Genomic DNA, 26,394 nt, shown 5'->3' with positions numbered 1-26,394 from the left:
GGGAACAGCATGCAGAGTGACAGTGGAAGTTCAGTTACCAGCTGTGGGCATTTAGCAGCTGCCTGCATGTTTGAATTAACATCACAGTGGCTCTACCAGCAGGAGAGTCATGTGTCCCGACAACCATCCCGGTACAAAGCTGCAAGACAATGTTATTAGAAGGCTTCTGAGACAGTAGCCAAGTGAACAGCCTGGAACCCACATGTGTGGTAAAACAGTCTGAGATTTATTTACCTGTCTTTCATACATCTAAATAAATAAATAAATACATGTTTAGACAGTAATTATAACAGATGCCCACAGAATAATGTGAACCATGCTTGTGCCCCCTGGCGCTGGTATCACAACTGCTTTGACACGTTCTTGCAGTTGTTGAACGTGATAATCAGCTGCTAATCACACCACAAATAAATCAACAGTTGTTACATTCAGGCGATGAAATAAATAAACAAATCAAAAACTTACCTGAAACTCCAAACTCGTGTCCCTCCAAGGTTTATTTCTGTCTGCAAGATTATGTAAATTGCTCTGGCTGGTCAGCAAGGAGAGCTAATAAGGATTACATTTGGGTTATGAAAGGCCTAATCCATTGCAAGGTTAGAGTTAACCCTCCAGTGATTAAGAGGCCTAAGGTAATTGAAAAAGGATGGAAATTTCAAGTTTTGTTAAGCTCCATGGTGATGATTCCACTTACACACACACACACACACACACAGTTAAGCAATGCAGGTAATGATGATAATATCAAAGCTGTGATTTACAGACACTCCCTGAGGCCTTAAGGTGCATCTGATCAATGTCTGCTACTGTAATGACTGCAGGTGTGTGTTTGTGTGTGTGTGAGGGTCTGACCCTGATCAATGTGTGTTAAAGCCATAATGAGGAATCGATTGGTTGTCTTGGAGACTACTGCAGGACTCACACACACACACACACACACACACACACACACACACACACACACTGTCCATCTGTCTGCAGTAATAGGCCTATTACTTGATAACAGTGAAGTCAGTCATCCTCCTCACTCTCTATTTACTACTTGAGTGAAGGACTGACTGCGGCTGCTTTTACTCTGCACACACACATGGAAATGCAATACATTCGGAGGGTGAGGGTGTAAGTTAAGCCACAGACTAACACAGTACATTAAAGAGCACAGTGTTAGTGTTGCATAGGTGTTATACATAGTTCGGACTAACTTACTGTGAATTATCACTTTACTTTCACTTTAAAATAACAATTATAATTAAAAGAAAACTAGACTAAGGCAATAGTTACGGTTTACTACATCATCTCCTGCCTTCGTAGGTGTTCAACAACCACATGTGGACATTAAGGACACACCCTCAGCTGTTATCCTGCCCCTGCTCTACTGTGTAATAGTTGCTTGTGAGCGTGTATTATTTAAAAGTCTTTTCTCTCTAGGGATGTACAAGAAGTAGGAGTGAGTAAAAGAGAACCTTAGCAGCTCCTGACCCGCAGCCTATCGTGTCTTCAGGGAGCCTTATCAGTGCTTCTAGAAGCATCTTTGAAGTCAGAGGGCTCGGCTGAATCCATCACCTCTATAAATGTTCTTATCCTGACAACTGCTTAACGTTTCTACTTTAAAGATCTCGTGCATAGAGTCAGACTTGCATTGTCCCATTCACATGACATCATAGCATGCTGTTTCTGTTCCACCAAAAAAAAAAAGTTTATGCAGGCACACGGATGGTTTCACTTCCCCTTCAGCCACAGTAAATGTGCATGAGAACATGACAAAATGGGCAAACACTACAAAACAAAGCAAAAAACAAAGGAGTGTGCTAGAAAAAACGAACACTGAGGAACAATTTGTAAGACATAAATCCCAAATTAAAGAGCCTTGAACTGCAGTTAATACCGTGCACTGAACTTACATTTGGTTCTCATTGCTCTCTTGTTCTTTACATTGTGAAAACACTGTCACACATTACTGCAAGCCTGCTCCTCTGTCAGCTCTTTTTACTGTGTGTTTCCAGAGCTCACCGTCAATTGCTGTGGGCACCCCTGATGTTTGAAAGAAATGTGCAGGTGTGAAAAGACAGCTCCTGATCTAAAGAGAGGGAGCGAGAACGTGTGAATGGCAATTAAGACCTAGGCAAGAGGGGAGGAGTAGGAGAAGGGAGGGGAGGAGGGGTGGAAGTGCATCTGTACTGTTCACGTCAGGGAAGACAGGGTTTGGAGAGCTTTCCTGCTCCTGCAACACACCTAACCCCAAAAAACACAAACATAAATCTCTTAGCTATCTTCTAATTAGCTTTACTTCCACTTTTCAGCATAAATATTAATCCTGAATGCTTGTTCTTCTTTATATTTGTAACCATGTTGTATATTATGGAATATGAGTCCTGTTTTTTAATCATCATTTCGTTTTGTGTAACCAAGAGAAAAAGTCCTGTGCACAGCTTTTTACCAAGCAGATTTTTTGGATAAGTGTAGGAGAATCAAATTCAGGATTTTTGTAAATCCCTGTAGCAGGCATTGGCAAATCACTGATCAGCTGCAGTGGAATATGTTGGGGGAGAAGAGAGAGAGAGAGAGAGATGATGGGATTAAGCAGTTTGTTAGAAGCTGTGTTCCTCCTACACAGAGATAGACTGGAAACCTCCAACCCTTATAGATCTGATCTGAGTGCATGGCCACAGGCTCTGTGTGCGTGCATCGGCGTGTTTATGTGCAGGATCGAGTGTTTTTGCAGGTCTCTCGTGTACATGTCTGCTGACTGTGTAAGCTGTGTATGTCTTTCTACTTTCTACTAAAGGCACAGAGCCGTAAGGGAGGGAAAGAGGGAGGGAGGGCTGAAGGGACACCTGTCCGTGTCTGTCTGAGTGGAGAAGTTGGCAGAGTGGATGCAGTGTCATGTTCTCTCTCACACTACATTCACACTGTGCTGGCTGAAATTGAAATCTTTTTCTCGTCGTTCGTGGATCCACGTCTGCACCTGCAAGACACAGTCAACGCGGAGCTTCTCCTAAATGGCCCCAAGATGGAGAAGGCTGAAAAATACCAGGTCTAGAGCTTTAGAGCCGACAAGGAAAAGTGGACTTTGGAAAACAATTATCTGAGGCTGCTCACGCATTGCTGCTGGTTGAGCAGCCAACTTTCTGCCATGGCTCATAACTCTGCACAGATGTTGCTGTGATGTTTATTTTGTCAGACATTTTTGCCATCATAAAACAGTGGTTTGATGGATGCTCTAGAGCTGCCGCAGCACAGGAATTACTGCTCACCAGGTTAACAGGCAGCACTGTGAGCTGCGTTCAGATCATTATTTTCCACTCGCTCAGTTGTGCGACAGGAGCAACACAAAAATATGTAAATAGGAACAAACTAAATTGTGAGTTTGAATCTACTATAATACAAAAAGGTGGTGATGGAGAGCAGGAAGCTTTATAGACACATACCTACCTATCTATCTGTCTTGTTCATTATCTGCCCGTCAGCACTGTTAATAAAGCAGAGTTTTAAATTCAGATATTCACAAATTCTAATATCCCCTTTTCCCCATCTCTGCCTTCTTTGTCTCGCCCACGCACTGGCTCTTGGCCACTGGTTATTTGTCAGACAGCACATTAGAGAAAGCTACAGAGGGAAAGAGGGCAGATAGAGAAAAGGAGGAAGACAAAGAATGACAGAGAAAAAGGAGGCACTGAAAAGTGAGACACAGAGAAATAATTAGAGAAGTCCAGGAGGAGAAAGAAGACGATTGTCGAGAAATGAGTAGCCGTTAAACAAAGTTGTCATTTCAGAAAAGAGGAGGACGAGTCTGTCACGGGAACAAGGCGTTCTCTTGGGAAAATATGACAGAAACTGTGACACGTACATGTAGACACACATGCACGCAGACATCGTTGTGCATAGTTGCGAGGACACTCGTTCACACAACGCGTTTTCTAGCCCCTTATCCCAATGTTAATGTAACACTAATTCTAACCTTACCCCTGAGAAATGCCATTCACAAAAGTACTGTGCAAAAACATAGAAAAACACACACACACACACACACACACACACACACACGCTCACAGTGCTGTGACAGCTCAGGTCATAACTGCGGTGAAAGTTCCATGCGAAGCCGTCACAAAGCATGATGGGAGAGTGGGCGGTACATGAACCTTATTATGTCAGGGGCTTGCTCACCTGTCAGAATACACACACACACACACACACACACACGCACACACACACACACACACACACACACAGATTCACATACACAGATTCACACAGTCAGATACACAAAAATGAAGACAGTAAGCAGAACCACACATAAAATACCTGCACTCCCATACTCATGATCACTTTTTAACAAATACAGTTGTTAAAATAACCTTTTCTATTCATCCATATATGTCACATACTACATTACTTTAGCATCCTGTTGTAGATGATAATCTTTGAAAATGTAAATGAATATTAAACTGTACCTTTTAAACTGTAGGGAAAAGACAATGTCATGCTCTTTTGAGTGAAAAGTGTTCATTTCATTTCTTTAGAAAAATGAAAAAGCTCAGTTTGGGAATAACTAAGGGTTCAGTCATCAGAAATGTTGGACAAAGAGGAGCAGATGGAGTCCGTTTAGAGTTTTGCGTTACTACAAGTAAGTTTTGAAATTGAGCTCTTTTGGAATTGAACCTCATGTCTTCCTCGTGACAAGCTGCTCAAGGAATCCTTTCCGGGAAGCTATTTTAGAGCCAGGCAGGTGCGTCCTTGGTAGCCAGACAAAGAGGCAACACTCCTGCTGAGGGTCTGGAGATAGTTCTTAACATTTGTGGTCAGAAAAGATGAAAGAAACAAGAATATAAATAGTCGAGGTCAGTGGCTTTATATGGGAGAAAACAATCCCTGGAACCTTTTCTGTTGGTTATAAATAAATATGTATGATTTTATAGATACAATAGCAGAAATGAACCGTTATATGTTAACACTGTAGATTTTATTTTAGTTGACATAAAGTGTGAGAAGTTTCTGAGCAAAGAGAAAACAGGAAAATATTGAACTGCCCTTAAAAAAAAAACAGTGGAAAATGTGAGTGTCCCTGTGGATTGAAGGCCCTCAGGCTGAGTTACAAATGTTATTGAATGAGACCAGGGCAAAGATGTAAACTGGTGTCATTTGTTCCACATTAATTCTGCTTCCACCTTCAAAGACCATCGCTTTATTACATACATCCTAAACTTTAACCCTGGACAAAGAGAAAACACAAGATGTGAGGTGCCTGGTGACCTTTACCCTTTTTAAAGCATTGCATCCCCGTGCTTTAGATTAGTTAAATTAGTTGGGAGAGATTTACAATCAGTATTCTTTGAAATACTATTTATTCTGCTGAATGTAATGTTTCCTTTTGCCTTATCAAAAGGAGCATGTCATCTTAGATTTTCATTACCCTTTGTTTTGGTTGCAATATAGTTTTAATCCATAAAATGCTGTTTGTGTTCTATTTACCGTGACGCTTGTAGCAGTTCAATTCTAAAAATCCCTCAATTACAGTCGGGTTACAGCATTTTAAACGGTTTCTTTCTGTCTTCCTCGTGCAGGTGGCTCTTTTCCTCCTCCACCATCTGTAAACTGCCAATGAATTTGGCTGAATTCATTTGAATTGTAATGACACCCATGCTTCTGCTGATAGTTCTGTGTTCAGGCATCCCTCTAGACACTGATAGATGGAAACAATTAGCTTGTTGTTAACTTTTTGTATTCAAACTAATGTAATAGCTGTCAGAAGCAAACTAACATCAAAAAACAAAGGATTTAAAGTTCCCTCCTCCTCTAATGAATTTGTCCTTTCCTACCCTCTTATCTATCTGAACATACATTAAATCTCGGTTTCTCCTCTGCAGGTATGATTACGTAGAGATCCACGATGGAAACTCAGAGTCAGCCGACTTGCTGGGGAAGCACTGTAGCAACATCGCCCCCGCACCAATCATATCGTCGGGTCCCTCGCTCCACATCAAGTTCGTATCAGACTACGCCCACCAGGGGGCGGGCTTCTCGCTGCGTTATGAAATCTTCAAAACTGGTAAGCGTGTCCTGTTTTTTGTTTTTTACTTTTAAGGAATAAGCTAATAATGGACCCCTTCAAGAACATTAAAGGTTGCAAAGTTATGCGAGGAAATACATTTTTTTGCACAACTTTGAAAAGAATATATTTTTACTTAAACTACTTCAAATGTTCCTCTACTGAAAGTCTATTTCTCCAACATGAGGCCATTATCACTGTAAATGGCTCTCATATGGACAGCCATAATGTGAAGAGGACTTGAGAAGGATTGCACCTTTACAAACAGGCTATTAGTAACTGTACTACAAGCTACTGATAGAGGACTCAGCATGCTTCATTAGGCGACCAAGCCCCGTTCATCTCCCTGGAGTCATGAAAGACAGAGAGAAAACGACAAGAGACACAGCAGAAGACCCTTGAGAGTCCTTTAGACCTTCCAGGCGAGACATCTCTCCCCGTCGTGGCACTTTGTGTGTGTGTGTGTGTGTGTGTGTGTGTGCGTGCCTGACATGGCTCCCCTTCACGGTGCCATGGGTCAGCCAAAGTGAGACCAATTGAGATCAAGGGCGAGTGAGACAGAGAGGGGTGCGTGGTGTCGGCACCACAGCCATCTTGTCCCGTTCCCCCTGAAAGCATTCCGCACATGCCTGCTTAATTGAGTCCTGAGCCCTGTTATACACAGACACACACACAGACGCACATACACAGGGCTGAGGTTACTAACACAACATGTGCCTGTGTTTCACACCTGCTGGCAATAGCGCTTTGGGATTTTGTGTGTGTGTGTGTGTGTCTTTTGTGCTTGACAGGGTCCACCTGGTGGACTTTAAAACAACATGAGTGTTCACACTATAGGACTTAGAGAGAGAGAGATGTTAAAAAAGTGATAAAACACAAATCACTATTACAGGAGTTTCATAAGAAGCTTTCAGATGAAGCTAATCATGTTTTATTGTTGTTATTATTTCATCATAAACATGTCCGAGTTCACGATTTCATTCACAGTATCGTTTTAGATGTTGATTAGGAACTGAATGAGCACACTTTAAGGTCACAGTCGGTGAATGTGCAGTATGCAGTATCAGGCGAGAAGTGCCAAGAAGCATGAGTTCAAGTTACAGACACTCCTTTAGTATGGGAAAAAAACATATGTTTTATATTTCATTTATTATTTATAGAAGTGTCTGTTCAAGTTACAGACACTTCTTCTAGTATGGGAGAAAACATATGTTTTATATTTCATTTATTATTTATAGATTTACACATCCCAGGTTACCATCAACTTACAGGCAGTTGAAGTTTTTTAGCAGAGCCGCTCGGTAAAATCCATAAACTACACAACAGCCTCCGCAGGTCTTCTTCTGGTTTGTCTCTCGCTGTTTAACATGTGTGCGCCTGAGTCCAGCGTTCTCTGGCAGTAATGATGGAGCTATTTGGAACATTCAAGCTGTTGCAATACTGCTAACAAGATCTTGTTATCCTGGAAGGTGTAACTCGACGTCTGGTTGCGTGGGAGACTAGATTTTGTTTGTGTGTTATACATACTGTATAGCCTCATGATCAACTGTCTAAATATGTATCTGTAAATGCTACCCATGCACATTCTGTTCTGGTCACCCTAAAAGGAAGATGAAAAGAAAAGAAGTATCTCTACTTCTCTCTTGTGTATTTCCATGGCCTTCAGATGCTGGCAAATATACTCTCACTATCAGACTGAAAACGAGGAGATAAAAGATGCGAGGACAGAGGCACTTATAGTGAAGTGGCTTCACAGCTGTACTTTTTGTGATACGTTTATTTTTCTAAACCCGTCAATTACCGGCATCATCAGAAAATTGGAATCTGTGTTTCTTTTTGAGTATTAAAAAATATAAAATATATATTTCTGGTGCTATTTAATCACTCTGTGGGAGTCTAGTGCGTATACAACATTTGATTTAACTTTATTGAATTTCTATGCATGGAAGCATTGTTTGAGCATTTTCCTTCACCAGGAAACCAACTTTTGTTTGTATGTTCGGACATTATTTATTCATTCGGAAATACATTTAAACAAATATGTTTTTTTAAACAAATTTTAAATACGTTTGTTTGTTTAAATCCCTGCAAGCTACAAACAAGGAGTTGATGAATTATTCAGACTGTTTTTCTGTCCCATGTTGCTGTTTGGTGACTCCTTCATCCTCCTGACTGAAGAGGCCTCTTCCCCAATCTCTGCCTGTTACTGGGGAAGTAATGAGTGTGTGTGTGTGTGTGTGTGTGTGTGTGTGTGTGTGTGTGTGTGTGTGTTGGAGGACCACCCACTCTCTGGGTGTCCCACTTACTGGACCCCTTAAAGATTAACAGTCTGGAAACAAGCACATATACATAAATAAATGCATACCATGGACCTAAATCACTGAAGTATGCATAAACAGTATCTCCTCTAAATGCTACTTCCCATAATTTTTCTATAGCTTTTAAATATTTTACAGAACAAAAAGATCCTACTTAACACAAAAATACACACAGTACACTTGTTTTTGTTTACAGCCCTGTTACTGTGGATACTGTAGTAAAATCCCAGCCAATACAGATGCAGCTAGTAGAGCGTGGCAGCCAATCACACTGGACCGTCTAGGTGGTGTGCCCCGAGCTGTTATTGTGACCCAGAACTCACCAGACACACACACACGCGTCAGACATAGAGCATGTAAATGCACTGATGCACTGAGGCTGAAGGGCTACTCATAAATGTAAGGCAGCTTGCATGTCTGCACGGAAACACACATGTTTTCATCACTTCAGAGGACAGACATTAATATCCTGGAGACTCACCTTTATAACCTCTGCTCCTCTAACCCTAACCTTAACCTTAAACTCACCTGTTTACCTTTAGAGGCTTTTGATCTAAACGGGACATGAGTGTTTCTTGTGAAACTGTGAATTTGTGAGTAATTCAAGTGAACACACTCCCCAGGCGATGTAATGTGGAAGCTATTGTGACAATCCTTCCAATAACTGCTGTTGTTTACATTCTGCGCAGCGCCTTTAGGCACTTCCTCTCCGTTTCTGTCCAACTACACATCAAGTTAGTTTATTACATAGACTAACCAATCACAGCGCTCGCTCCTCCCCTCTCTGGCTTTCATTCAGGAAAGTGGATCCAGATCTTACCCGGTGATAAGTGAAAGATGGAATAGGGACGGTAACGAATAGCAGAGGTACGATTCCCTTCAAAATGCATAATGAAGCCAAGCCAGAAGTTCTATTGATTCCTTGATCTGCAGTGCAGCATAATGTCCCCTGTAGAAACACCTTTACTCAAAAAGTGCTTACTCTGTGTTCTTTAAGGCTGAAAGCCATTTTTCACGTTGTCACTTACTAAAAAGAATAATGCAACAGATGAGTGTAGATTTAGCAGATGTTTTCTTGGTGGAAAAGAGTTGCTCCTATTGATTTTTTTGTGAATATTTGAATAAAGCAGACAGTGTTTTGACTTGTGGAAAACTGAGAAAGAAATGTTCAAAGATGCTTCAATTTCATCCACACGTCAAACACCAGAGAAATTGCAAGGTACTGCGATAAATTACATCATCACACTACTCGGATTGGGCTTTCTGCAAATTACATTTAGGGAAACGGAAGCGATGATTGTCTTGTGACAGTTTGATTTCATATGTCAGCAGTAATTTGGTTGAATAAGGAGTTTATTGTCAAGGGAAAATCCCTGCTGTGATTCAGTGACAGAGGCTAAATTATAATGTCACAAGAGTTTCAGCACCTCGAGCCTCCAGCTTCATGAGGTGGAATCCAAATAAACATATGGAAAGCCTAAGCTGTGGTTTTCCAGGAGCTGTTGAGCTGTGTGTGTGGGCCTGTGGCATGCATGTGCATGTGCGTCTGTCAGTGGCTGTATGTTAAGTGTCCTTTGCGCTAAAGTGAGTGTGAGTTGGAGACTGGTGCAGGGCAGGAGGGAAATAATTGTGGGTTTGATCCCACTAATTGTTTGAGTAGACGTCTGCATGCCAGTATACCAGGCACACCCATAAAAAAAAAACCCACACACATTTATATAGAAATATACACTCACCGTACAACACACTGACAGGCCTTCTCACACACAAAGCTGTTTACACACACACACACACACGCCTCCCTTACCTTACACTCTAGTGAAACACGTGTTTCTTTCACACTTTTACGCAATTGAAACAGATGGGAAGTGAGTAGAAAAGAATAGGAAATGAGACAGTGGGAGGGAAGGGAATGGTGGAGCTGTGGAAGATGAAAAGATGCATGGGATGTAGAAAGAAAGAGCAGCAGGAGAGAAGTGTAAGAAAGACCTGAAAAGAAAAGAAGAGAAGTGGGGGATACGCAATTTTTTCTTAAAAAGGAAGTCGAAATGAATGCAGAGAGATGCTTAGAGGTACAAAAGAGAAATCAATAGATCGAGAAAACAGACAAATGTCTACATAGATTTTGTGGGACACACTGCAGGCAGTTCTGCTTTTTGAATTGGAGAGTACTCGGAAAATACGAAGCCAGAGACGTGCGTTACACCGGAGGAGAAAGCAGGGCACAAGTGTTTTTGCGATGTTCATGAACATGAAGTAATGAGGAGAGAATAAAATCGCTGTCGGCAACAGGAGTGGTCAGACACACACGCACTCACACACACACATACACACACACACATACACACTATCTGGCAACAGACTATTCAAAGGGGCCAGATGCAAGGAGAAGCCCGTGAGACCCGCGTCAGGGGTGATTGCATGAGGGAGAAGGTCACGATAACAAGCAAAACAGACTGGAAAGTGGGACAGAAAAAAACTGACTGGGAGAAAGTCTTCATCACACTGAAATGAGATGTTGTAATGGAAAATGGATGATCACCTACGGAGTACTGCTTGTAAATGTATCTAGAGTCTATTGTAGCAGAGTTGACATATAATAAGACAGTCATATGTCCAGACACATTTAGATTCATATTCCCTACAACTACTGCAAAGAGCAAATGAAGGGTGGAGACAGTAAACCAACCTGAATCTACAGAGGTCTCTTCGATTGTAAATATGTGAGGTGTCTCTTACAGCAGCTGTCACTCAGTAAACTGATGGACTTGAGACAGTATTCATCCACTATGATAATCAGGCTTGAAAGTAAAGTAAATAGTTGATCCACTTATTAATTTTAAGTTTAGAGCTTTATTGTGTCACCACCTGTCATGTAGATAAACACCTACTGTCCTCCATTAGTGAGGACACTGGATCTGTTTTTGCACATCACTGCTGTGCACCCAGACACCCAAACAGACTGGAGGGAAGTGGGTTACCATAAGAGGCTTAGACAGCATGTGTACGCATGTGCGTGCGTCTGTCTGTCGGTGTGTTTGGACATGCATGAATGGGCGGACTGGAACAATAGTCCAGTTATTGTGACCACATTCACTGCGTGATGTGTGTTTCTGGGAGTATTAATAGCACGGGTATTCCAGTAATTTAGAAATGAAGATGCCTAGATTACCCCAGATCATTGCGTGTCTGTGGTTGTTTGTGTATGTGCACATACTGCATGACAACCCAACAATGATGCTGTCAGCAGATGTCTGCCTCTCTCCCTCTTCTTTTTCTGTTTCTCTCGTGCACTCGTGTCTGATAACATTAGAGTGGGGATGAAGTGACCCTTACCTCATAATGCAGGAGCTGATAGGGACACAGTTTATTGCACTTCAGAAACAAAAGCTAATTTACTGTATTTTTCTGTAATGGACATTTCAACTTTGTGGCTCTGTACCTATTTTTTGTGGCTCTGTATTTTCACTTTCTCTCACGTGTTTGACTTTATAGATTGCACAGCGGGAAAGCGTCGTGCCACTTTTAACTCCTGCTGTTTCAAATCTGTGTTATTATTTTTAAGCTACAACCCCTGAACCCCTTACTCTCTACATGGTCATTCTGAACTTGCATTACTCGTGTTTATGTAAAACTATCATTCCTTTAGCACAGTTAATATTCAATAGACCTAACTGTACTCACCTTGTCTATGTTTTTCTGGAATCACATTAACTGTCATGATGTGCATAATGTGGAGTCACAGTTAATCTCACTTATAATTCTGCCTAATAAAGTAACTGAGATAACATCAGTGGTATTGAGTTGGCTGTGAGTGTGAAGGTACTTTCCTCTTACAACGGCACCTTTGGGTGTAACTCCAATCTTTACATCTTCTTCTAAACAAATTTTGTGTGTACGCCCATTCACATAAGGTCATGGTTAAAGTGTTATACACTGCTAAGTAGCGTGACTGTTTAACACGTGTCTTACAGGGTGTTTTGTCTCTACGTTTTCATCACAGGTTCTGATTGTTCCCGTAACTTCACCAGTCCCTCGGGTCTCATTGAGTCTCCGGGCTTCCCTGACAAATACCCACACAACCTGGAGTGCTCCTTCATTATCATCGTCCCCTCCAGCATGGATGTCTCCCTCACCTTTCTCACTTTTGACCTGGAGAATGACCCCCTGCCAGGCGGAGAGGGGGACTGCAAGTACGACTGGCTCGAAGTGTGGGACGGGCTGCCGGGAGGTGAGACATTGATCGGATGTGTTTTGTTTCTGCCTCGTGATAATCATCTGAACGTGATGCCGATGATGACATCTCTGATAAAAGGGTTTGTGATGTTGATGGAAACAGCCATTTTGTGAGTCAGTGCACAGAGCACAGAGGTGAAAATGGTGTGTACTCTGCCCTGCCTACATCATTATTGACTGAGGTGGAGTAACTATTTTAGTAGCTGCACGTTGGTAGATGAAAGCTAAGCTTACAGGCAGGATGTTGGCACATACTGTGGAGAAAAACAGAACTTTTCAAGGGGAAAATAAAATACTAGTTGCTGGAAGGAGGGAGGAAAAAAGGGGAGGTGAGAGAAGGAAAGGTAGGGGGTTAGGATATTTCTGGTGTAGCTGCAAGAAGAATTGAGAGTTTAGAAGGACAAATCTAATGCACCAAGACTTTGGATCTAGTTTCAAGAAAGAGAAGAGCAGTGGAAGGGCACTCCACTGCTGGGAAGACTGGAACAAAGTGAGGATATGGTGAGATAAATAAAGGAAGGCAAGAAGCACTCTGCTCTGCCTTCAAGAGGAGCACTTGAAGGGAGTTCAGCAGGTTAAACTGGGAAGTAGATTTGTCTTGGAAAAACAGGATTTTGCTAGTTTGACATTTTTATTTGTAAAACAAAATACAAATATTAATTATATGACTGTTGTGATAGTCACTAAGTTCAGTTCTACAATGAACAATTTGACATATTTTAATTACTGGGTTTCCAATCATCTAAGATACCTGGAAATCAGCCACACAAAGACTGGACAATAGTAGTAGCAGCAAACAGCGGTGCTATTCTCTCTATAAATAACATTAACGTTAATCACTTTTGCCTGTGGGGGAGAAGAAACATCAGCGAAACGTCAAGCATCAAGTATCAATACCGAGTTAAAATGAAAATATCTCATACAATATCTATAACATATTTGTTCCTTTCTCAAACGACTTAATTGAGGAAAAAGAGGTGAAACTAAGTTGAAAGACGAACATGTGGGCCCCCAAAAATGCAGAGAGGATGAAAGGCTTCTGAGTGATGGAGAGGGACTACAAGAAGGACAGCAGGATGAAAGAAGGGGAAGGAAAGTGAAATGAAGAAGGAGGAGGTTGAAAGGAAAGGAAATATACAGGATGAGATTTAGAGCTGATGGACTTAGTTTCACTCACAGGACAGGAAGAGAGGACAACGCCATTGGTGTATGTTGTGTTACCATATACAGTGTCTCTTCTCTTCTCTTCTCTTCTCTTCTCTCCTCTCCTCTTCTCTCCTCTCCTCTCCTCTCCTCTTCTCTCCTCTCCTCTTCTCTCCTCTCCTCTCCTCTTCTCTCCTCTCCTCTTCTCTCCTCTCCTCTCGTCTTCTCTCCTCTCCTCTTCTCTCCTCTCCTCTTCTCTCCTCTCCTCTCCTCTTCTCTTCTCTCCTCTCCTCTCCTCTCCTCTCCTCTCCTCTTCTCTTCTCTTCTCTTTCCTGTTTTCACCACCACCATCAAGAAAAGAGTTATTACAGTTATTTGCTCGAGAGCCCTATTTCAAATATCCACCCATTCCAAAAGGGAAAAAAAATCAATAGCACTGATCGATTGCTGGCTATTTTCTCGTCTTCTGCCTCCTCCTCCTCCTCCTCCTCCTCCACAAACCTCCTTGTGTGTGTGCTTGTTTACGTTTGTGTGTTGTGTGTGTGTATATCTGTGTGTGTGTGAGAGAGAGAGAGGAGTCAGCGAGTAGCAGGATGAATCTACTTTCTTTGCTCCCACCACTACACAGACAAACACACACCCCAGGGCTTTAAATCACACTCATCTGTTTGTGTTGACATGTACAAGTTGTGGCATTAGAGGAGAAGACAGCAGAGGAATCACTTAGATCCTTAGATTTACACACACGTACATAGCACTCTTTGCAAAACCACATCCAGTCCAGAGACGCGGTGATGAGAAAATGTCATTGGATAGAAGGAGTGCTACATTTAATGGAAGAGAGGGAAAACAATGCAAGTAGAAATGGATGTAGACGGGAAACTGAGTGAGAGATCCCCGTAACCAAATTCTCTCACATGTCGAACCTTTATACATGCTGGCAGAATTTCAACAGACTCGTCGGTAATTCACTCGTTCTTGTTTGACTGACAGTGGGCCCTCTGATTGGTCGATACTGTGGAACCAGGGTGCCTCCTGAGATCCAATCATCCACTGGGATCCTCTCGCTGTCTTTCCATACTGACATGGCTGTGGCTAAAGATGGCTTCTCCGCTCGCTACAACATGACACACAAGGAAGTCAGCGAGAGTAAGTGCAACACCTTCTGTTCGTGTTATATATACATACACATAGTTATAGAATTATCAGCTAAACCCTTCTTCTCTCCCTTTAGCTTTCCATTGTAGCAATCCATTTGGTTTGGAGTCAGGAAAGATCACAGATGACCAGATCATAGCCTCATCAAGTTTCTACGATGGACACTGGCTGCCACGGCAGGCCAGACTCAACTACAATGACAATGCATGGACTCCAAGTGAAGACAGCAACAGGGAGTACATACAGGTATGACTGTGTTCTCGAAGATATGTGGTACACTGCTCCGGGCGTGAACCAGCATAAAGGCTTTTTTAATTTATTTAATAACTTACAAGTGTTCATGTGAGTTTGTTTTCAGTATGTGGCACAAATCCAAAATCCAGACTGTTATTCCTAAAAACAGAAGTTTACTCTGCCTAAACTAAAAACAGACTGCACTCGTCTTTTTATCAGCATCTTCTTTTTCCTTATGTTGACATGTCCCACATTATAACTCTACCACAGCTATATTTGTGTCGGTGTATGTGTTCGAATGCAACAGAGAGTGAGAGACAGAGCGTGTGGGAGGTGTAGGGATATCAAGGTTTAGCAGCTAGATGCCTGGGTATGGCATTGTTTCCTGTATTCTGTCAAAGCGCCAACCTTGTGCCTTTCCTGTGCCAAGCCTGAGTTATGAGGCTGTCTGGGTGAGAGGAGAAAGGGAGTGTGAGGTTCACTCACCCCTAAGACAGAAATGGATTCAAACAGCCCAGCAAGGCAGTTTTCAGCGAGATGCCTTCAGTAAACAACAGATTATCTTGTTGGGTGTCACCTTCTCATAGCCTTACAAAGCCAGGCCACAGCTTTATCTTTATTTAATGTTCAGGGTCAACAAACTTTTTTTTGGAGTAATCTCAACTTCAACTTCTGCTTTGTTTTTCTCAGTCATATATCTTGCAATGCGTATGTGGGGACCCACCCCCGCAGGCTGGGACCTCGTGGTCTTAAGTGTTCATTAGTGGCTGCTAACTGGTTGCCTGCTGCAAAGCTGACTAAAATTTCAAAAAATAAGCCACAGCTCTTCTCCAGTACCTGAAACACTGACTTTCTAGTTTCAGTTCATGGAGGACACCTCCCCTGTTAATGTCAAAAAGCAAAAAAAAAAAAAGCAGTGGTTCTGATAGTCAGAGCTCATCTGTAGCCAAATCATGTGCCTGAAAAACACAGGAAGGAACTGAGGCAGCACAAGGCCAAGGTGTCATCACTCTCACACTTCCTTCCTGTCTTACTTCCACTGCAGCTGACAGCTCATTCTCTCCAACCCGCTCTCAAAATTAGCTGACTTTGAAGAATTTGTAGAACATAAATTATTTGTTAAAAGCTTTCCACATATTTCAAGAACGTTTTTTTCTTAAATTCAGATGGCTTTTGTAATCTGAAAGCTTCCTGACTTGGATTGTGTTGTTTGTGAGCAGATCTTTGCACAACCTCTGTTTGGAAATTGGCTGTAAATGCCCATTTAATCACTCTTACGGTGTCTTTCCGTCTCTCCTTGGTCGCTGGTGTTGTGGTCAGGTTGCTGCATTCCACAGAGGCTCTCAGCTGTTCCCCTGCGTTAACACCTAGCAGAGGGCAAAGCCCCTGCATGTGTGGCTGCATACGTGTTTGCTTGTGTGTACTGTATGTGTGTGTGTGTGTGTGTGTGAGTGTGTGCGCATTATCTCATGTCTTGACAAGCAGCTGTCATAAATGCCAACGTGCCTGTCCTTCTCGCGTCTTGCACCCCCGTGGTCTCTTATAACTGAGTTGTGTATGTGTGTGTGTGAGTGTGTGTTTGTTGATATTTGTACCCATGCAGCTCAGGCATGCCTGCGTGCTGCCATGTTGGCTCAAGAGCCACGTGTGTGGTTTAAGTTTCTCTCTAGTGCACAAAGTCTGCTGTAGCCTGCGTTGTTCTGTTCATTTCATATCTATGATTCTGTGCCATGCTACTCTGTTCTGAGGTGTGGTGCAGGTTGATGATGTGACTGCCGGTGGCTCCGTTATTCTAACAGCTCAGTGATTGATGAGGAACCTTCTCTGGGAGGCCTCACTTAGCACATCTCCCTCTGCAATTTGTTCTCCTTCTTTACTTTCCTCTCCTTTCTTTTTCTCCTCTGCTCCATAGCCCTCCTTTTCTACTCATCTGCTTACCTCCTCGGTTCCGGGCTATCGATTAGTTGTCTTGGTGGATCTCTGTCTGGCCCTAAGCGGCCAGGGATGTGTGTGCTTGTGTGTGTGAAGTAATCTAAAACACCTGTCCCTCTGACAGATAACAAACGCAGCATTTTACCTCCCCTGGTGTTTTGTACTATACCCAATCGGAAAACACAGCAAACACACACACACACACAAGTCCTGATTAATCTACACGTCTCAACAGCTCCAATGGAGGAGAATAAATGTTGTGACCTACAGCAGAACTTTTCTCATCTTCTACTCTTGAGCTGTCTTCAGCCTCACTTTGTCTACTATTCCTGCTTTCATTCATGTAACATTTTGTTTGTTGGGTCTGGATCTCCGATCACTGGCCCAGCATGAAGTATTATTTATTTAAACAGAGACCTTAACCTTGTTTTACTGCAGATATGAGCAGTCGATCTTTACTTACAAACTGCAGCAAGCTGTCATTTGCAGAAAATGAATACCTTCTCTTTTGGGTTTTTCTGTTCTTGCCAGTGATGCTTATTATACTTACTATCATTTGACTTTGGGTCAATTGTATCTCAGCAGTTCTTGTTGGCAGGTGCCCTTCATTAATCTCTTATTTTATTTTGCTCAATCACAAACGGAGAGAATCTGTAGATATTTCTTCTTTTTTTTGTCATTTTGAGATGTGCACTGTTTTACTTGATCAGCTTGGGCTGGGTCAAACCATCTATTTGAATTGATGTAGTTTAAAGCCCACATAACGCATACAACGTTGTCCACGTGTAATGCAACACAGCTAGCAGCATGCCAGACACGTAGCGTAGCATCCACAATCAGTATGAGGAGGTCATTATGGCTATTGTATGGGAGGAAATTAAAATGAGCCCTAGGTCATTACTATCGATCTGCCAGGAGAGAGACAGAGGGAGGAGACAACAGAGGGAAGGGTGGTGGAGGTGAGAGGTGCATGCTGAGGTGGGGTTTATATTATTCATTTAATGTGCCCCAGTAGATCAGAAGGTAAGGGGAGATAAGGCAATATGGTGTGGATTTCAGGTGTTATCAGCAGATTGTGTTTGTTTTATGAAATTGTTCAAATTATTGTTGTGTTTCTGGTTTTTATACATTTTCAGTAACCAACTGACCAACTCAGCCTGTCAATGATGTTTTTGCTTTCTTTAAACCTTCTTCTCTCTCTCTGTCCAACAGGTGGATCTTCACACTTTGAAGGTGCTCACTGGCATCGCCACACAGGGCGCCATTTCAAAGGAGACTCAAAAAACATACTACGTCACCACCTTCAAACTGGAGGTCAGCACCAACGGAGAGGACTGGATGGTCTACAGACATGGCAAGAATCACAAGGTATGCTCATGCACAAATAAACATATCGCTGTCACCAGAGGGACGGCGAAAGTCTAGATGCTGTTAGGCGACACACGTGCCTCGACATGCACCCACATGGAAGTGATAGAGAGAAATATGAGATGGAATATATGCAGCAAGAGTTGACCACAAGCCCAAAATTCAACCAGTGTCTGCAATTACAGCCTTTCCACCGCTACTCAGTTGGCTTCATTAAAAGGTTTATGACTAAGCCAGAATCAGTACACGTCTCCAAATTCCAAGTGATACCTTACATCATTGAATGCAACTACATTTACACTGCAGTCTGCTTTTCACATCCCATCTGGTTTCTGTTAGTTACTGGTCAGAGCTCTGCATAACGTTGACCTGGTTGGACAGGTTTCTGAGCTGCTTCTCTCTGAGGTGTTAAGGCATGTTGTGTCATCAGTGTGTGAGCTGCAGTCTTGGGCGCTGGATAGAAAAAAAGCAAACCTCAGTGCTGAGGGTCTTTAAAATGGTTGCAACTGCAATTAAAGTAGAGGAGCTTTCCAGTGGTTGTGGCTGGTTTTTCCATCACAGTCATTCTATCCCTGCTATAGTGGTCACACATGTTTATCCTGTAGTCAAATGCCACGTCTAGGTTTGTGCTATAAAATCGCACTCCTTCATGAACGCTAATGCATGCACACACTCACAGATGCATACTGTACATACAAATGCTTTGTGCGCGGTAAAGGGGGGAAACAGGAGACCCAGACTAACCATCTGGGGTTCCTCTATGGATGCAGATTCCATAAGGCTTAGAGCTGAAGCTAACTCCCAAAGAAGTGATTGATGGATAAAACAGGGAACTGTGGAGAAAGGCAGTCAGGATGATGGAGTACAGGTTTTACAGCTAAGTTAATTAAAAACTTAGGTTATGATTATAACATTTTAATAAGGTGCAACCAACTAAACAATCAGTTATTCTATCATCCAAATCTGTCAATTAGATAGCAATATTCTGCTGACACCAAGTTAGGAAACAATAAAAATACAATGTGCAAAATGGATAAATGATGAGGTTTTAGATTGTTGGTGTCACCACACATAATCCCCCCTTGATTCCCCCATAGCCCTCAAAAGCCAAGGCGGAGCTGGATGTCCAGAGAATAATGAGTGTGTGTGTGTGTGTGTGTGTGTGTGTGTGTGTGTGTGTGTGTGTGTGTGTGTGTGTGCGCTTGAGGAGGAGTGGTTTAGAATAAATCAGCTGCAGCTTTTGGTACTAATATCCCTTCCCAGTCTTGCAAATACACACACACACACACACACACACACACACACACACACACACACACAACTTCAAGCCAACTGCCAATGGTCTTTTGAGCCATTTGGCCCCCTGGTGAGTCAATCTGTACAATAATCTCGTGTTTCAGCTCATGTTTGTCAGTTGTTTCATTAGATCCACTACTGCCTCATAGGTACATTATGGGTATTAATCAGATATCATATGTATGTGCTGCGTACCGTCTCACAGATTGGTGTACAGAGGGAGAGATTAAAGAGTAGGCAGACTGGCGTTAGAGCAGAGACAGCTGAAAAAAAAAAAAAAAGACGAGGAGAGTGATCATTTATCTGCTGATGAAACGACGCTGTCAGCATCTCAGTGCCTAATGTCCCCTCTCAGCTGACACACCTCAGACGGCCAGTCAGCATCGGCCTTGCCACCCTGACTGTCTCCTTCAGAGAGTAAGTGAGAGTGTGTGTTTTGTTTTAGGAAGACTCATAAATCACTCAACAGCAGTGGCCAAAAAGATCTTTTGGCACAGTGTTTTATAGTTTGGGTGTGTAAAATGCTGTGTCTGCATTCACAGGATAATTCAAGGCAATTGTTTTTATAATTGAGAGCAGATTTTGAATCGCTTCATCCAAGATCTGCTGACCTTAAATCTACATAAAAGCCTTATATTAAAATGCATCACTGTGACTTTTGAGATTTAGCGATGCTTTCGCTCTTTTGTGCCCGACTCCTTCCTGTTTTGAATGTTGACTCTGCTCTGAACTGTCCATCTATCTCTTCATCTCTTCTGATGTTTTCATTCACTCACCCCCTCATTTGTGCTCTCAAAATATCTTCATTCATCAGTTGCTCCCTCCTTGTCCACTCTCACTTGATTTAACTCTTCATTCGCCCTACTAGTTCACTACTGCACTCATTTCCATCTCTCCCCTCTTTGCTCCTTTAATACTCCATACAACTTTATGCTGCTTGAACAAACGACTTTTTGTGCCAGGCTATAGTACCTTTAGATATATATGTGTGTGTGTGTGTGTGTGTGTGTGTGTGTGTGTGTGTGTGTGTGTGTGTGTGTGTGTGTGTGTGCATGTGTGTGTTATTCAGAAAGAATTTCTGGACTAGTGTTTTATGAGCAAAGGCATTAAAGGAGGACAACAAATAATAGAAGCCACATGGACACACACTTGTGAACGGTGAAACTATGCACTGACAAAGACACACAAATACATGCACTGTGTGTGGATAAATATGTATTTATATGTAAATAAATATATATATTACATCCAACAAAATTTGTCTTGCAAGAGTAACTGCTAATAAATCAGCCACTGTGCAGACACACACACACACACACTTGGTTTTTAAACATCTGGGTGAGAGCCCATAGGGGCGGCGTCACTGTCACACAACATCACGATGATTTGTGTGATCTGTAATGTATTTGATAATGTCATTAAAGGCCTGTTGTGTGCCAGATGGTACATATGGAATACATGTTAACTTATAGAAACCTTTAGGACAGAAGGAGAAAGTGATATTCCTAAAGCACTTGGTCCTACATTGTACCGACAGGCTCACGAATGACAGATACTCAAGGCCCCACTGTAAGTGGTTGATTCTTAGCCAATGTGTGTTTTAGCTTTTCTATTTTCGTTCTTTATAAATCGTATGTATTACTTTATCATCACCTCTAGGCACTTACCCTTGCAGTGCAGCTGTCATTTTGCTCCTCTTAATGATCAGCCCATGTCAGATCTTTGACTGCTCATGTGAGCTCGGAGCAGGATCTGTATTTGTATAACCCATATTTAACTCTGTATGATTCAGTGAGAATAATTGGCTGTTGCCCATATGACAAGAGAAAGGCAGTGATTCTCAGTGACCCGAGGTCCTGGGTTGAGAAATGATGTTGTCTTAGTCTGGAGAAGACGAGACCTACCTAGTTGATGTGCAGTTAAGCTCGATGTGGTACAAATGTCATTACGTAGCCCTCCTGAACTGCTGCTGGCAGCGCTGTCTGTGGCTATTACAACACTGGACCTCAGCCAAAACCCAAACCTCCTATTCCCACCTTAATCTGTGGGAGGGAGGATGGATGAAGAGAGAGGGAGTGAGGAGGCAGACGTGGGAGGAATGAAAGTAGGGGGAGAGGGATCGCAGATTGAGATGAGAGGTAAAGTGTAGGAAAGTTGAAAAAAATTTGTTAAGAAGGGCAAAAAGAAAAATACAAGCAAAAGGTCAACCAGTCAAGCATCAAACTGATCGGGAGAGGAAGAGAAGCTTAGCGGAGCAATGGGAGGAAGAGACGTGGAAACCACTGGGAGAAAAGCTTCCTAGGGGAACAAGTGATTGAAGAAAAGAGGCAGAAGGGGGGAGGAAAAAAAGGGGATAGATGGATGAATGAAGGCAGGGAGGAGAGAAGGAATAATGAGAATAGCAGACAAGGGTGTTGACCATGAGTCCCTCTGGATAGATCAGAGGTCTCAGCAATACTCCCTGGAAGAATGTCAGGAGAGGGGAAAGAAAATAAAATGACAGAATAGAGGGAGGAAGGCTGTGGGGTGAGGGAAAGGCAGGAGGGAGTGTGAGGTCAAAGGGGAGCGGGAGAAAAGAGTTTGTGACAAATGAAGAAAGAAAACCTGAGAGTAAAGAAGAGGGAAAGGACAAAGGGGGATGTTATAAGGGCACCGTGTGTCATTTGCTTTGTGAGACTCTGTCACACACACCAGCACACACTCAGATTCAGCTGTCAAACACAGGTTACCTCCCCGAAGTCTTTGTGCGTGTATTTGTCCTTGTGTGATGAAATGGGAGGAGATGGCGGGTGTTTTACTATTTTATAACTTCATCCACACACATATACACAAAACACACAAGGCCCGGACATTTGAATAATTCAGTGTGTCTGTCCTCGCTGGCTGACTGACTGTGGCCCTGCAGGCTCACAACATGGCCACATGCCTTTCTTCTTTCTGTCTTTCTATCGAGGTGATCATATTGAGGCGTCATCGTCACGCTTTCGCTTTCCTGTAGTTACATACTAGATGTGGTTAGTTGCATTTTGACTACCGACCAGAATCAGTTACACTGCACACTATTGTTGTTCAGTGGAGTAGGTGTTTGTAAGTGAAGGAGAAAACAGCATTCGCTTCACGTCTGTAACCATTGAACATAACGGAGAGATAAAAATACCATTTGAATAGGAAAGATTTCTTTTCTTTGGAATGCCTCTTGTTGTATTGGTGTTAAACTGCTTGTTTGTTTACTGCAGGTCTGTGTGTGTATATGTGTGTGTGTGTGTGTGTGTTGTTTGGACTGTGTGTGAGACAGTCAGTCGAGGAGACACAGAAAGAGGTGTAAAGTCAAGCATCTGTTCACCCCACAGTTCCTGGTGTCAGCTTCCCTCGTCTCTTAATGCAGGTGGAAACATCGGACCATTAACAAACCTGCACAAAACACACACACACACACACACACATACACATACACACACACTCCTAATAACCTGAGCTGGGTTGCAGGTGTAGTCCATTAGCTGATTGGTATTGAAGCCTTTTAGATAAAGCCTTTTAGGAGTGAATTTAGGAGTTTAAGACCTCAGGGATGCTACATATCTCCTTACACCTCCTCACTGTGGAGTCTCCCCACACAGCCAGGACCTGGAGCAGAGGGGGTGTGTTTAATAGTTCGTATAGGTTTATTAATAAGTGTGCACGTGTGAAAACCAAAAGTCCGTATGGGACCTTCATTGTTACTGGTTAGAATGATAAACACACAGATAGGATTATGAAATGGTCTTGGTGAAAAGATAATCTAACATCAAAGAAGTAATATTCCATTTTCAGATTTATAGCCTTCTTCCAAACAGATTTTACTTCACCTAAGAGGTTGCAGCGGCAATTATTAAGTGTATTGGTGCATCAAGCTGCAGCTGAAATAGAGTTGCAACTCTATCTGGTGACCCTGAACGAACCTTACTATTAAGGTTAAAAACATGGACACCACATTTATGAAAATGGACAGAATATATATAGTATGTAGTATATAGTAAGTGCCCGCTACACACGTAGGCATACACACAAACAGCAGCACTCCATTTTCCATTTAAACGCTGGTAAAGGACAGTCACAAGGTTAGACTCACACAAACACACGTGCAAAATAAATCCAACAACTGATACAGTATGTACACTCTTACGTACATATACAGAACATAAATGTAGATACATAAGTGTGTGTGCCCTCATGCACGCGTACGTGTACTGAAGAAATGTTTCAGCGTGCACCAAGGGAAATCAGAAAGGACCCGGCAGCCCCCAGTTCCTAACACTGAGACTTAATAATTACACTTTTACGCTCCGACACACACTGACACACACACTTGTAATTACAGTCTGCTACCTCAATCCCATTAAGTCATTTGGGGCCTTTAAGCATTTTTCCATCATTTAACTGGTCACAGTTTCTGGTATTAAGGCCATTGTGAGGACACCAGTTCACCGGGGCTGACTTTGTATCGTACACACAGCAGGTCACGGGTTCAATTCCCAGCTGGCCCAGTAGCCTGCTTCTGTTCCTGCAACTCAGAAACTCCCTTCATCCATATTTTGTCACCCATGACAGGCCCTGCACTTTAATGGATTGAGAACAACAGGAACAGAGTGAATTTACACACACACACACACACACACCTAAAACAAATCTACCATGTACAAATGAGTACCCAAGCAAGTAATTGCAAGACCTTTGGCTCTGTTGAATGAGGTTCACTGCTCTCTGTAATAAACACACTATGTTGTTTTCAGCCGTGATGAAGCATAATAGAAAGACACAGTGGAGAAACCAGCCCTTTAGGTTCTATAAGAAAACAATAGGGTTGATTCATGGTATATCACCATGGCATCAAGAGAGGAAGAGATGTCACAGAGAAAGTGAAATGATAGGGAGAGGAGCACAAGCCCAGCTGTGTTTTCCTGTGGTGAGCAGAGGGATGACACTGACTGATAGACAGAGATATAAAGTCTTGGTGTCAAGAGACAAAAAGAGCGCTTCTGGCCATGTGCGCTCGCATTCAATTTCCTTTTATCTGAATTTGTGTGTGTTTTCAGAGGAAATAATTTTGCGTGTGTGATGTGTGGGCACATGGTGAGGAATGTAGGAGCTCAGGGGGCACTGCGAAAGGAGGCGGGAAGACGGAGCGTGTGTCTGGAAGCAGTGCATTTGTATCATGTTGAGTGTGTGTGCACATTGAGGGGTCGGTGACAGCGTGTGTTTTTCTTTGCTCTCTGTGAGTGAAGGAGTAAAGATTATGTTTTCCTCTGTGTGTGTGTGAGTGTGTAGTGAATTCAAGGGGATATGAGAAGAGGATGCTCTCACACATACTTACACCCTTGATTTATTACACAATGCATGCCCTCTGTTTGTGAATGGTAAAAAAAAACCTTTGCAATCATTCAGTTTTCAGTTATTTTGTTTGTGTCAGAGACACTATACTCTAATCACATTCTCACCCTTGATGACTTAGTATTGTCCTCAAGTAATACTGTAGATATGTATCAGGATCAGGATATCCCCTTCACTTCATACATCAAAGATATCTCTAGAACTGCCTTCTTCCACCTGAGAAACATTAAAGTTAAAATTAGGAGCATCCTGTCCCAAAGTGATGCTGAAAAACTAGTCCATGCATTTGTTACATCCAGACTGGACTATTGTAATTCATTATTAATAGTTTGTCCCAATAACTTAAGCCTCCAGTTAATCCAAAATGCTGCAGCCAGAGTTCTGACTGGAATTAGTAAGAGAGATCATATTTCTCTTACGTTAGCTTCTCTCCATTGGCTCACTGTAAAATCCAGAATTGAATTTAAAATTCTTCTCCTCACTTATAAATCCCTTAATAATCAGGCTCCATCTTAAAGACCTCATAGTTCCTTATCTTCCAAACAGAACTCTCTGTTCTCAGACTGCAGGTTTACTTGTGGTTCCTAGAGTTTCCAAATGTAGAATGGGAGGCAGAGCCTTTAGCTATCAAGCCCCTCTCCTGTGGAACCAGCTCCCAGTTCAGGTTCTGGAGGCAGACACCCTCTCTACATTTAAGACTAGAATTAAAACTTTCCTTTTTTTTAAAGCTTATAGTTATAGATGGATCAGGTGACTCTGAACAATCTCTTAGTTATGCTGATATAGATTAGTCTGCTGGGGGACCTCTACTGATAAACTGAGCTCCTCTCCTCTCTCCTTTCTTCTCTATCCATTGCACATCGTTAACTTTGTGTCTTCTCTTTCCTGTAGTTGTGTTTCCTCCTCTCTGTCTCCCTCTCTCTGTACCTTTCTGCAGGTATCCTCGACCTGGAGCTGTACATCTCCAGAATCCAGTTCATCTGCCCAATGTTCTTGCTGCTTGTTGTTGTTGTTTTTCTTCTGTTCTTTTCTCTCTTCTCTTTCCACTCACCCCAACCGGTCATTGCTCAAATGGGATTGTTGGGATCTTATATCATTCTTTGTATAATTATACTCTGTAAGATCTTTACACTAAACCTTGCACGGTAAAGTGCCTTGAGATAACTTCTGTTGTGAATTAGCACTATAAAAACGAAACTGAATTGAAATGAATTGAATATGGAAACTTTTAAATAGAAGTTTATTGAATTAGTATTAATGATAAAATGGAAAAGCTGCAGATGCTTTTCTTTATAT

At 42.3% G+C, this 26,394-nt stretch overlaps 2 protein-coding genes across 2 annotated transcripts in view; both read left to right on the top strand.

Annotated features, from left to right (window-relative positions):
- The window catches only part of LOC113172858 (neuropilin-2-like), a 49,800-nt gene extending 46,760 nt beyond the window's left edge, over positions 1-3,040 (top strand). Inside the window, exons 5-6 of the mRNA XM_026375888.1 lie at positions 1,312-1,379; positions 2,786-3,040. Of these exons, the coding sequence (XP_026231673.1) occupies positions 1,312-1,379; positions 2,786-3,040 (323 nt within the window). The remainder of the gene's footprint in view (positions 1-1,311; positions 1,380-2,785) is intronic.
- Positions 3,041-4,570: 1,530 nt separating this feature from the next.
- Positions 4,571-26,394, top strand: part of LOC113172857 (neuropilin-2-like) — a 58,512-nt gene continuing 36,688 nt past the window's right edge. The window contains exons 1-6 of the mRNA XM_026375886.2: positions 4,571-4,596; positions 5,865-6,046; positions 12,368-12,595; positions 14,737-14,892; positions 14,978-15,147; positions 18,280-18,435. Of these exons, the coding sequence (XP_026231671.1) occupies positions 4,571-4,596; positions 5,865-6,046; positions 12,368-12,595; positions 14,737-14,892; positions 14,978-15,147; positions 18,280-18,435 (918 nt within the window). The remainder of the gene's footprint in view (positions 4,597-5,864; positions 6,047-12,367; positions 12,596-14,736; positions 14,893-14,977; positions 15,148-18,279; positions 18,436-26,394) is intronic.

Source organism: Anabas testudineus, chromosome 21 (genome assembly GCF_900324465.2).
Source record: "Anabas testudineus chromosome 21, fAnaTes1.2, whole genome shotgun sequence".
In the NCBI taxonomy this organism is placed as follows: Eukaryota; Metazoa; Chordata; class Actinopteri; order Anabantiformes; family Anabantidae; genus Anabas; species Anabas testudineus.
The sequence above is the reverse complement of the archived record's forward strand: the minus strand, read 5'-3'. Positions and strand labels throughout refer to the sequence as shown.